This window comes from Pelodiscus sinensis, chromosome 1 (assembly GCF_049634645.1).
Source record: "Pelodiscus sinensis isolate JC-2024 chromosome 1, ASM4963464v1, whole genome shotgun sequence".
NCBI classification, from domain to species: Eukaryota; Metazoa; Chordata; order Testudines; family Trionychidae; genus Pelodiscus; species Pelodiscus sinensis.
This window is the reverse complement of record NC_134711.1, coordinates 327011712-327024826: the sequence shown is the minus strand read 5'-3', so window position 1 is coordinate 327024826 and position 13115 is coordinate 327011712. Positions and strand designations below refer to the sequence as shown.

General features: G+C 46.5%; 2 protein-coding genes across 2 annotated transcripts; one reads left to right on the top strand and one right to left on the bottom strand.

Moving 5' to 3' along the window:
• Positions 1-445: 445 nt before the first annotated feature.
• On the top strand, positions 446-1273 carry LOC102456814 (olfactory receptor 51G2-like). Its single transcript, XM_075921493.1, has one exon. It carries the CDS (start codon positions 446-448, stop codon positions 1271-1273), a length of 828 nt encoding a protein of 275 aa, XP_075777608.1.
• A 10091-nt stretch (positions 1274-11364) lies between these two features.
• LOC102456566 (olfactory receptor 51G2-like) lies at positions 11365-12321 on the bottom strand. Its single transcript, XM_006132524.2, has one exon. It carries the CDS (start codon positions 12319-12321, stop codon positions 11365-11367), a length of 957 nt encoding a protein of 318 aa, XP_006132586.2.
• Between the last annotated feature and the right edge of the window lie 794 nt (positions 12322-13115).

Below are 13115 nucleotides of genomic sequence, written 5' to 3'. Positions count from 1 at the left end.
CTCCTAGCCACAAGATATCAATGGGGCCAAAAGTTTAGTAGGAATCCAAGAAGGACTGGATATTTATAAGGGTAACCAGGAAATCCAACTGCAGTAGGGAAGATTGTTCTAAAAAGTCCTTAAGTCCTCAAAGGGCTAAAAGCCTTCCTGAATTACACCACAAACTATGCTTAACCGGTGGGCTGCAGGACAAAACCTTCCATGGGAGGAGATTATTTCAATCTGTGGCATTTGGAACTGGATGCTGGGTGAGATGGACTGCAGGTTTGATCCAGTCTAGCAGTGCCAATCTTCCTATCAGTGATATAAATCCAAGACTATGTTTTGCTGAGTTTTCTAGTTTTGCACTGAGAGGAAGAAGATGTCTCATTAAATATCATCTATTTTCTGCTATGTTTTTTCTTTCAGGAAGTAAAGTTCATTAATCCTCAGACCTGCCCTGTACATGATGTCAGCTGTCAATGACACCAAACTCAACTCAGCAGTGTTTTGTCTCACTGGGATACCTGGACATGAACACGTCCATCTCTGGGTCTCCATCCCCTTTTGCTTAATGTATGTTATTTCAATAATAGGCAATTCAGTCATTCTATTCATTATAAAAACAGACCCAAGCCTGCACGAGCCCATGTACATTTTCCTTTCCATGTTGGCCATCACAGACCTTGGCTTATCGATATCCACCATGCCGACAATCCTGGGCATATTCTGGTTTAACGCTAGGGAGATCAGCTTCAGTGCCTGTTTTGCCCAGCTGTTCTTCATCCACTCACTTTCATTCATTGAATCCTCTGTCCTCCTGTTGATGGCCTTTGACCGCTTTGTCGCCATCCGTAACCCGCTGAGATACGCCTCCGTCTTAACCCTGCCGAGAATAGCCAAGATGGGATTGGTGTCCGTGCTAAGAGCGGTGGTCCTAATATTACCACTCCCCATTCTCCTGAAGCAGTTCCGATACTGTCAAAACAACGTCCTCTCCCACTCCTACTGCTTGCACCAGGAGGTCATGAAGATGGCTTGTTCGGATATCAGAGTCAACAGCATCTATGGCTTGTTCATAATAGTCTCCACGGTGGGGTTGGACTCCTTGCTTATCCTCCTCTCTTATGTGATGATCCTCAAAACAGTGCTGAGCATAGCGTCCCAAGCGGAGCGCCTCAGGGCCCTGAACACCTGCGTCTCCCACCTCTGTGCCGTCCTGCTCTTCTATACACCAATGATCGGCCTGTCTGTGATACACAGATTCGGGAATGACTCTTCTCACTCGCTTTAGATACTCATTGGCTATGTCTACCTGCTGGTCCCGCCCCTGATGAACCCCATCGTGTACAGCGTGAAAAGCAAACACCTGCGCGCCAGGATCATCCGGGTGTTCGTCAAGTGAAGGTTCCATTCGTCACCTGGCTCCGGCAGTGTTGACACGAGGGACACATATTTCATGGTGGACCTGTACATCCAAACAGCAGGAGCTGCTGATCTCCACTCCATAGGAAGAGGTTCAGATGGGGGTCTAATATCTAGTGCAATGTCTTTCTCTACCCACTGGTGAACGGGCACAGGACACTGGGGGAAGGACAGCAAGTCAGCCAGAACCATTTAGAAAGTTGCTATAGGGAACTTTCTGGGTGTCTGGCTGGTGAGTCTTGCCCACATGCTCAGGGTTTAGCTGATCGCCATATTTGGGGTCAGGAAGGAATTTTCCTCCAGGGTAGATTGGCAGAGGCCCTGGAGGTTTTTCGCCTTCTTCTGTAGCATTGGGCACAGATCACAGCTGAAGGACTCTCTGCATGTTGGGGCCTTCAAAGTATTTGAAGGCTTCAATATCTGAGACATAGGTGAGAGGATTATTCTAAGAGGGGTGGGCGAGATTCTGTGGCCTGCACTGTGCAGGGGGTCAGACTAGATGATCATAATGGTCCCTTCTGACCTTAAAGTCTATGAGTCTATGAGTCTAAGTGACTGTGTTCGTGGAGAGACAGGGAGCTGGAGGGACACTGGCTTTTAAAGAACCACATTGGTGGCTGCTCTGACCTCAGAATTCCTGTCAGTACAGTCAATACAGAGAAGAGAGGTGGCTGCTGTTTCCCATGACCCCAGGCCTGTCACTGTCCTGTCGCTGCTTAAACACCAAGGGACCATGAAAAAAGCTGCAGGGCTGTTCTGCAGTCACAGTCCTGGCCCTCCCTGACCACTCAGGGTGCTGCGTGATCCATGGGCTGTGCCAGCTGTGGCCAGCGGCTATCAGAGAGGCACAGACACCTGCCCTCAGCCAGGTACTTGTGACTGAGTCATGTCAGAAAGAGGATTAATGCAGGAGCCCCAGGAGAAGCCAGTCAGACAGTCCTGTTGATGCCACACACCTGCTGGGTCCACTCCCCACCGAGGTGGAGCAGAGCTGTGTGTATGAGGGAGGGTCTGACACACAGGAATGGGCAACTGATTCAGCCCCCCCCCCCTATTCCCCACTAGGGGTCCCATCCATTTCTGCTGCCCCGGCAACGCAAAGGGATGGAAATGGGCCTTAGCTCCCCCACTGAGGCACAGCCAGCTCCTTTCCCAACCCATCCCGGGTAGGGTCCTAAACCTAATGTCCAACCCATACTGCCTTTTCTGCAGTTCAGCCCCATTGCTTCAGAGGTGTCAGAGAAAAAAATTTCCCTCCTCCTCATCACCACGTTTTATATATTTGTTTGGGAACAACAGGAGGCATTTGGAGCAGAGCGTGGGTCCCACCCCTTTTTATTTGGAATGTGCATGGCCTTGTTTATCTAGTTGTGTGCATGCCTGAACCAGGCGAAGGACACCCTGCAAGCTGTGCCTGAGGTACCTGGTGACCCTGTCATGGTTAAGTCCAGCTGTCTGTGGTGTAACCCTGCTCCTTACCATCAGAGGCTCAGTAGCCGAGGGCAGTGTGACTACAAATGTCCACTAATTAACCCTCCGTGCTTTTGTTTGTGGGTGCTCGGCTCCAGCTCCTGGGATTTTATTGGGAGTCTCGCACTATTTCCTCTCTCTGAAAGTCCCAACTTCTGGGATCCTGACCTTGTGTGGAATCTCAGTGTTCAATTTTGTTTAAAAGAGCTTATTTTTAAAAATGAGTTGCAGAAAAAATAGAAATAGGTGACCCCAAAGGCTCAGACATGGCCAAAGCAATGTGAAAACGAACCATACATTAGTAAATTTTAAAATCTCATCGTTTTAAACCAACCTTATGATTTTTTGAAGGGGGGAGTGACTCATATTTGTTTAATTTGGCTGGGCAGCAGTTGGCACCTAGTTCAATGATATTCTCTAGTTCAGCCACAAGGTGCAGGACTCAACACTAGAATTGCTGAGGGAAATTCTCTGGTCTGTGCTTTGCAGATACATGACAGCAGTTTACCTCTCTGGCCCCAATAGCTATGGCTACAGGTACCCAATGTCAAGTTAAGGAAGTATGGAATGGATAAACGGTCTTTAAGGTGGATAGAAAGCTGGCTAGATTGTTTGGCCCAATGAGTAGTGATCAACAGCTCGATGTCAGGTTGGCGGTCAGTTTCAAGTGAAGTCTCCCAAGGATTGGTTCTAGGGCCAGTTTTGTTCAACATCTTTATTAATGACCTGGATGAGGGGATGGATTGCACCCTCAGCAAGTTTGCGGATGACACTAAACTAGGGGGAGAGATAAGTACATTGGAGGCAGAGATAGGGTCCAGCGTGACCTAGATAGATTAGAAGATTGGGCCAAAAAAATCTGATGAGGTTCAACAAGGACAAGTTTAGAGCCCTGCACTTGGGATGGAAGAATCCCAAACATTGTTATAGGCTGGGGATCGACTGGCTAAGTAGCAGTTCTGCAGAAAAGGACCTGGGGATTACAGTGGATGAGAAGCTGGATATGAGTCAACAGTGTGCCCTTGTATCCAAGAAGGCTAATGGCATATTGGGTTGCATTAGGAGGAGCATTGCCAGCAGATCTAGAGTGATTATTCCCCTTTATTCAGCACTGGTGAGGCCACATCTGGAGTATTGTGTCCAGTTCTGGGCCCCCCACTATAGAAAGGATGTGGACGCATTGGAGAGGGTCCAGCGGAGGGCAACCAAAATGATTAGGGGGCTGGAGCACATGACCTATGAGGAGAGACTGAGGGATTTGGGTTTATTTAGTCTGCAGAAGAGAAGAATGAGGGGGGATTTGATAGCATCCTTCAACTTCCTGAAGGAAGGTTCCAAAGATGATGGAGAGAAGCTGTTCTCAGTAGTGACGGATGGCAGAACAAGGAGCAATGGTCTCAAGTTTCAGTGGGGGAGGTCTAGGTTGGATATTAGGAAAAACTATTTCCCTAGGAGGGTGGGGAAGCACTGGAATGGAGTCCCTAGGGAGGTGGTGGAATCTCCTTCCCTAGAGGTTTTTAAGTCTTGGCTTGACAAAACCCTGGCTGGGATGATTTAGTTGGGATTGGTCCTGCTTTGGGTGAGGGGTTGGACTCCATGATCTCCTGAGGTCTCTTCCAGCCCTAGGATTCTATGATCCTAATGTCCGACATGTCCCCGGATGACTGGACAATGGAAAACATTTTCCTTGGCCCCTAAGTCTCAGATTTCCCCTTTGTAATAAATCCCATATTTTCCTTGACAGTGACACGCCAGACTTCAATGTACCAATCCCCCAACGAGTTCTTGCAAGCTATAAGCCAGTCACCGGATGTTCCCATGTGAGTGCTGACAGCCACTGGGACTGGGGAATAAGGGAATGGTTCTCATAACCATCATCATTTTTATTCCTGGGTTATGTAAAGGTGGGTGGACAATAGAAACACGCCCCACCCTTGTCAGCTCCCACCAATAGCAATGTCCGCGCTTCCGCCATCACCTTGATTGGAATCCCCGGGCTGGCTTTCCTTCTCGGCACATTGCAGCTGTTCGCCGTGCTGGTTGTGATTCGCTGAGTGACGGCCCTATCAAAAATCTGAGTAAATAAATCGTGTGCCCCTGTGTTCAGCATTTTTACATGGAAGTTTGGTCTTTGATACTGAACTGCCTTTGAGGGACAGCCCAGGGTGAATGACTCCTTTTTGATCACATGGCACTGCAAGGGGAAAAGAAGGGGGAAGATTTTATTTTTCCAAGGGAAGGACAATGATGGAAAAGCAGACCCACGTAGGGAATTCCCAGCTGTGTCCTTTCACAGCCCCCATCACTGTGTTGCCTGATTGCCAGGGGAGACTGCACTGTCACCCCATTGGGCTAGGAGTGGACACTGGTGATGAGGATGTGAGTGATTTGAGGATTGTTTTTCTCAAACCCGATAATCATAGAGAGACTGATCATCGGGATGTAGAACATCAAGACAAATCAGATATGGGAGTGTCATGGGGCGGTCCTCTCTTCTCTTTCCCAAGGGGTAGGATCCTGTGTCCCTGGGCTGTCTGAGTCTGTGACCCACCCCGCACGACCAGTAAAACACCTGTGGGTAGGCCCCTCTCCTCGGGGCCTGATAGCCTAATGGCCAGAGTCAATGCATGGCTCTTTGAAGCAGGGTAGGAAGGCCTACTAAGGCAAAGTCAGTACATCAGAGTCAGAGCCTGGCCCTTTAACATCGGGCTATTGGACAGCCCAATAGCCAGAGTCAGTGCCTTAAAGTCCAGGGCTGGACCTTTAACACCAGGCTGGTCGGCACACTGGCCCAATTCAGGCAATCAAAGTCAAAGGCTGGCCCTTTAAGGCAGGGCTTGATGGCCCAATAGCTGGAGTCAGTAAGGGTGTGACTAGAATACATGTTTTTTTTTTTTAAAAGTGGTCTTTTTTTTTAAAAAAAACTTCCCCTGCGTCTAGACTGCTGCTGCGTTCTTTCGAAAGTAAATCGAAAGAACACAGCAGTTTTTTCGACCGTGGAAAACCTCGTTTTACGAGGAAGGACGCCTTTTTTCGAAAGTGTTCTTTTGAAAAATGGCGCTATGTAATGCAAACTGTGCTTTTTCGAAAGAGAGCACCCACGCAGTTTGGATGCTCTCTTTCGAAAAAGCGGCTTGCTTTTTCGAAAGTGCTGGTTGTAGTCTAGATGCTCTTTTTCAAAAGAGGCTTTTTTGAAAGTATCTTTCGAAAAAGCCTCTTTCGAAAGAGGCTTGCAGTCTAGACGTAGCCTAAGTTAAAGTCAAAGCCTGGCCCTTTAAGGTGGGGCTAGACCAAGGTCATGGGGGAGGGGCTGGGTCCCAACTGGGTCCCAACCCAGGGCCTGGTGAGTGTCAGAACGGTCCACCACCCCTTCGGCGGGGAATCCAACTGCAACACGCTGAGAATCTCGGGGTGGGAGAGGACGCTCCTGCACCCTCCCTGGGCCAGTTCCTACCAGATCTGCCGGGTCGGCGTCCCATGTAGCAGCTGGGTCCTCTGGCTTCTCGGGGGCCACGTATCCCTGGGAATCTGCGGGGGTTGCGACTCAGCTGTCATCGGGGCCTCAGCCTCTCTTGACTCGAATGGCTAGCAGCTGCTGCTCAGGAGTTACAAACAGATGTCCTTCTCCTCCGACCACCAGTCCATACTGAGCCTCTCCCCTGGCTTTTATACCTGGGCTGGAGTCAGAGCATGCCCGGATTGCCTGACTAAACGCTGCTCGTTCAGTGCGGGGTTGGTACAGCCCGCCACCGGGAGATACCGGTGTTCAGATGCTCTTCCTTTGAGGCAATACTCAATACAGTCCTAAGGGTCATAACATAAGACAAGTAACAATGAGTCCAGAACCACCGAGGAAAGAACAAGGAATAAGTCATAAATACTAGTGACTCTCCTGTCTGACTGTGCCACATTGATTATATCTTGCTGCAAACACAAGGAGCCCACAGCCTACAGACCACAGCCCATATTGTGACCCCAACCCTATCTTTTCAATCACGGAGGGCGCTAAGATGGATACGTATCTCAGGAAGTTATGGATGGTAATGAAGTAACCAAACACCATGGCCAGCAGCACAACAGGTTCAATGGTGGAAAAGGTGTGGATGATATTCATCTGGGCTGTGTCTAGACTGCATCCCTTTTCCGTAAAAGGGATGCAAATTAGACACATCGCAATTGCTAATGAAGCAGGGATTTAAATCCCCCCCACTTCATTTGCATAAAAATGGCTGCCGCTTTTTTCCAGCTCGGAGCTTTTCCAGAAAAAAGCGCCAGTCTAGACGGGGATCTTTTGGAAAATAAAGCCTTGTCCAAAAGATCCCTTATTCCTTATTTTAAGAGGAATAAGGGATCTTTTGGAAAAGGCTTTATTTTCCGAAAGATCTGCGTCTGGACTGGCGCTTTTTGCCGGCAAAGCTCTGAGCTGGAAAAAAGCTGCAGCCATTTTTATGCAAATGAAGTGTGGGGGATTTAAATCCCCACTTCATTTGCAATTGCGATGTGTCTAATTTGCATCCCTTTTACGGAAAAGGGATGCAGTCAAGACACAGCCCTGGAGCAGACACATGTCAAAGCAGATTGCTCAGATATTGAACCAAAGGACACTCAGCACAGTAGGCAAGGTGGCAGAAGACTAGCCCAGATCTGAGAGTGGGTTCATGGAGACTCTGTTCAGTCTTGACAACAGAGAGGAGGGTGCATTTCTCTCCAGTCACAGTGAGACACATGGAACCCCATAAAGTAACTGTAGATAGGTCTATAGGCACCCCAGCTGCCAAATATGTGGATACTAATCAGAACTCTCAGGAGCACAGATGAGTCACTTGACTGTCAACCAAACAGTGATCAGAAGCTGTGACGGACCGGGCCAGGTCTGGGCACCGCTGAGGGCTTCCGCTCAGGGCAAATTGCTCAAAATCAGGGCTCCTTACAGCCCCAGACTGGAGGCCTTTCCCAACTAGGCCACAAACCAGTCACACCGAGAGCTTCAGCTGCCAGTCCAGCCAGCAGGGAGCCTCAAGAGCAAAACCCCTCAGACATCGCAGCTCTCCCTGTGCTACAATCAGCCCCAGGCCTACACACAGGTGAGGGGTTATAGAACCTGATCTCACTTACCCCGAACAGGTCCTCCCGATCCCAAAGAACCAGCCACATTTCCCAGTCAATTTACACTTTGGAACTTACCCACAAAATCACGCTGGGCCAATCCTTTAGAATCTAAAATCTAAAGATTTATTAATTAAGGAAAGAAACGGTGGAGAGCAAAGTTGTTAAAGAAAATGCATTACATGCACCAATCACCGAGTTCTTGATGCAGGCTCTCAGCAGAGATGTTACAAACTGCTAGCTTAAAAGTCTCTGGTGTGCGTCCTATGTCAGGATGGGTCCACAATTCTTCTTGACTCTCTGTCCCTCGCAGGGCTGCATCTGGGATCTGCAGCAGAATTGAAGACAAGATGGAGTCTACCTCATGGCCTTATATATTTCTCCTGGTGTCCTCCTGGCCAGAGCAGGTCACATGGGCGAGTGACCAATCTCTGTTTCACATGCTGGCAGCCATTAAGCCCTGGATGGTTTGCAGCTTTCCAGATACATTCTGACTGAACAATTGCTCTTCATAACAGGCCATCCAGAGCCCATTGCTCTGTGTGAGGCAGAGAACATTCCCAGTAAAAGCAGAGTCTATATTCATAACTCCGCATACAGACATCACACAAGTACGTGAATAGCATACATAGCATAAGTAGAACGTAAGCTTTCATTTGACACTGCAAATGGCCCCCTTTGCGCAGACTTTGGGGCAAACCCCCCATCCCCGTTGGGTGCAGCAGTGATCTGGCTGCTCCCCTTAAAATCCAGTAATGTGACAGAAGCTAAGTCACATGGGCCCATTTGACTAATCATACACCCAATCCTATTGGCTAACAAATAGACTTTGCTGTGGGTTTGCAAGAAGGAAAAGAACTAAGAAATATTTGCAACTAGTCACTCCCCTAGCTTTGCAGAAATGGGATCTGAGTGGAAAGATTCGGATCCAAAATTTTCTGGGTGACGGAGGAAATCTATAAAAGACCACGGCAATGAACATATGACAGTGGTGACGTCTGTGGCTCTTTCTAACAAATCCATTATATTTAAACCCCAAGTTTTGGGGCTTGAGACACCAATTTCAAAGCAAAATTCTGTGGCATGTTACAAAGGAGGTGATGTTAGATCATTATGTTGCTTCTAGTTTTAAAATCTATGAAGATGAGAACTTACAGAAGGCTTCTTGGCACAGAGGGGAAGGGTCTATTAAGAAGTATTAAAGAAGGGCCTATTAAGGAAGTAACAAATCAGTAACTAGGAATAACAATTATTTACAATTAAGAGCAATGTAATAATGCTAGAAAATTACCTTTTATTTGGACATAGTCATCAGTAGCAAAGCCATGATTAAAAGTAAATCAAGTTTTGCCCTTAGAGTAGGGATTCGACCTCTGTATGCGTGAAAAATATGGTGTATCCTCAGCCAAAACAGCAACACTTAATCTCCAAATACAGAATTAGCAAGTCAATTTGCTAGTTAGTTTAGAAATGACTGAATGTAGTGTTCCTCTAATAAAACTCCTTCTTCCTCATATGAATTCCATTGAACACACCTGAGTGGTATACCGAGAATAATAATTTCTCATAATTCAATTAATCTAATCAGTAGCTTCTGCCTGGGAACCAAAAAGTCAAAATACATTTCCCATTAAGCAACACAGCCTTTGTCTCCCTGCCATCCTGCCAGACAAGTCTATAGAGTGAGGGTTATTTAAAATCTTACTCATCAGAACTAGACTCAAAAGATCCAATCTATTGCCCAATGGGTCATGGCATATTTTTTGCAAATTCATGCTCACAGCCATTTCTCATTAATTAATAAAAGATATATTTTAAAAAGAAAAGAGAGTTACTGTGGTTACAAGATCAATATACCTAAAGATCTGAATCAAGTTCTTAGGTCAGTTTCATACCAGAGATTGCAACATTGTTTATTCATAGAAATCCTTCTGGAATTCATGTAAAAAGTCATAGACCAAGGGGAAGCCCATATGTAGATTTTCTTCAAATTCTTCCATGAGAATTGCAAATTCTTCCATGAGACTAGACCTGGAGATATCCTTGACTGCCCTTGACATAAACAAGTAAAGATCAGGCCCCAAAAGTACTTTTACAACTGAAGTTCAGCTGATAAGTCTCGTGTTGGAAAATGATCACAGCAGAGACTCTGTGGGAGTACATCTACATTTGCTCCCTAGTCCGAGTGAAGGATGCAAATTTAGGTAACCAAAATTGCTAATGAAGCGGATATTTAAATATCCCATGCTTCATTAGCATAATCTCGCCCGCTCGTTACTCCACTCAACATCTGATTCGAACCAGGAAGTGCGCTCCAGGACGCGGTTGTTTGAACCAAACCTCTTGGTTTTGAGGAGTAATGTTAGTTCGAACCAAGAGGTTTGCTTTGAACAACCGCGTCCCGGAGCTTACTTCCTGGTTTGAATCAGTTGTTGAGCTAAGTAACGCACGGGCGAGTCATTCCTCTACTCTACTCTGTGCTGATTAGGCCTCGGTTGGAGTATTGTGTCCAATTCTGGGCACCACATTTCATGAAAGATGTGGAGAAACAAGAGAAGGTCCAGAGAAGAGCAACAAAAATGATTAAAGGTCTAGAAAGCATGAGCTATGAGGAAAGACTGAAAGAATTGGACTTGTTTAATTTAGAAAAGGGAAGACTGAGAGATGACGTGATAGCTGTTTTAAAGTATCTAAAAGGCTGTTACAAGGAACAGGGAGAAAAGTTGTTCTCCTTGGCCTGTGATGACAGGACAAGAAGCAATGAGATTAAATTGCAGCAAGAGAGGTTTAGGTTGGACATTAGGAAAAACTTCCGACCTGTTGGGGTGGCCAACACTGGAATAAATTGTCTAGGGAGGTTGTGGAATCTACATCATTAGAGATATTAAGAGCAGGTTGGATAGACATCTGCCAGGGATGGTGGGGTACTGTGTCCTGCCGTGAGGGCAAGGGACTGGACTTTATGACATCTTGAGGTCCCTTCCATTTCCAGTATTCCATGATTCTATTATACCACAACTTTCATCTCAATGTTAATAATGCCTTTTGATATCTGAATCAATAGACTATGATTATGAAACATTACAGACAGGAAACAAAAATTACAATATGCAAGTTACATTGATCATATTGTTGACATAGGTAAACACAAACTAATACAATTTCTAACTACTTCTGATTCGCTCACAATACAGACATACATTCAAAATTTATTTTATACCAAGTATTCCCAATACTTATCTATAATGTTCTTAAATGTTGTGTTTAGTTCAATGAGCTGGCTGGATGCTTAGCCCTCACTGGCTCAGAATAACAGCATCTCTTGAATATAATGGACTGTGTAGGTCCCTATGTAAACAGATGAGACAAACCAATTCAGTGCCCCTATTGGAATCTCTTAGTGGAATAGCTCTGAACAACCTTCGTGATCTGTTTACGAATCTCTTTGGTTTTTATGCTGTACACAATGGGGTTGAGCACAGGCGGGAGGAGGAGGTGGAGATATGTACTAAGAATTTGACTCAGAGGAAGGGCATTTTTCATGAACCTGTGAATCATCGTCAAACTGACCAGTGGGATGTAGAACAGCAGGGTGACACAGATGTGGGAGATGCAGGTGTTCAGGGCCTTGAGACGCTCACGCCAGGACGTGAAATTCAGCACTGTCTTAAGGATCATAACATAAGACAAGATAATGAGCACAGAATCCAAACCCAGAGTAGAAAGCACTGTAAATAAACCAAAGAAATTATTGGGCGTAGTGTCTGCGCAGGCCACCTTCATCACATCTGGATGCAAACAATAGGAATAGGAGAGAGGTTGAATCCTGCTGTACGGCAACCTCTTGAGAAGAAGGACAGTTGGGATGTGCAGACCACAAGCCCTGATTATTGTCGCCAGCCCAATGTTTCCTATCCTGGCACTGGTTAAAATCGAAGCATATCTCAGTGGGTGGCATATGGCAACAAAGCGGTCAAAGGCCATGGCGAGTAGTACAGCGGATTCTATGTTGGAGAAAGTGTGAATAAAGAAAAGTTGGGCCAGACAGAGATCAATGTCAATTTCTCTGGTGTTAAACAGGAAGACGCTGAGCACCGTGGGCAAGGTGGAAGCAGATAAACCAAGGTCGGTGACGGACAACATACAAAGGAATAAGTACATGGGCTGATGGAGGGTCTTCCGTGTCTTTATCACAAGCAGAATGAGACCATTTCCTAAAATTGACATGACATACATGCAGCAGAATGGGATGGAGATCCAGGGGCCAACAGCTTCCAGCCCAGGGAAGCCTTCGAGGAGGAAAATTGTACGACTGATGTTTGTTTCATTGCAGGTTGGCATGATGCCCTGGGCAGGTTCTGCTTAGTTCCCACACGCTCTGCAATGAAAACCATTATCAAGACACATGTGACATCCTGAGAGACAATATGGCCCTCCCTGCCACTGCTCTCCAGACAGGGTAGAGTCAGTACTTCGATGAAAAATCCTTGTGGGACTTCCAGATTCTCAGCTCAACTGGCCTAAGTGAGCTAGCAAACCCCACATTGGAATTCAGTGTTGCTGAAGCAAAGACAAAGAGCTCAAACGTCCCACTTAAGGTACCTGGCAGGCAGAGGTGTGACACACCACACAAGCATCATGTCCCCGGTAACTACAGGGCTGCGTCTAGACTGGCAAGTTTTTCCGCAAAAGCAACTGCTTTTGCAGAAAAACTTTCCAGCTGTCTACACTGGCTGCTTGAATTTCCGCAAGAACACTGACGATCTCATGTAAGATTGTCAGTGTTCTTGTGGAAATACTATGGTGCTCCCGTTCAGGCAAAAGCCCTCTTGCACAAATGCTTTCGCGCAAGAGGGCCAGTGTAGACAACGTGGTATTGTTTTGCGCAAAAAAGCCCCAATGATGAAAATGGTGATCAGGGCTTTCTTGCGCAAAACTGCATCTAGATTGGCATGGACGCTTTTCCACAAAAAGTGCTTTTGCGGAAAAGCGTCCGTGCCAATCTAGAGGCTCTTTTCCTCAAATGTTTTTAACGGAAAAACTTTTCTGTTAAAAGCATTTGCGGAAAATCGTGCTAGTCTAGACATACCCCAGGAGTTCCAGGTAAGGACTGTCAACTTTCAGTGCATACAGCA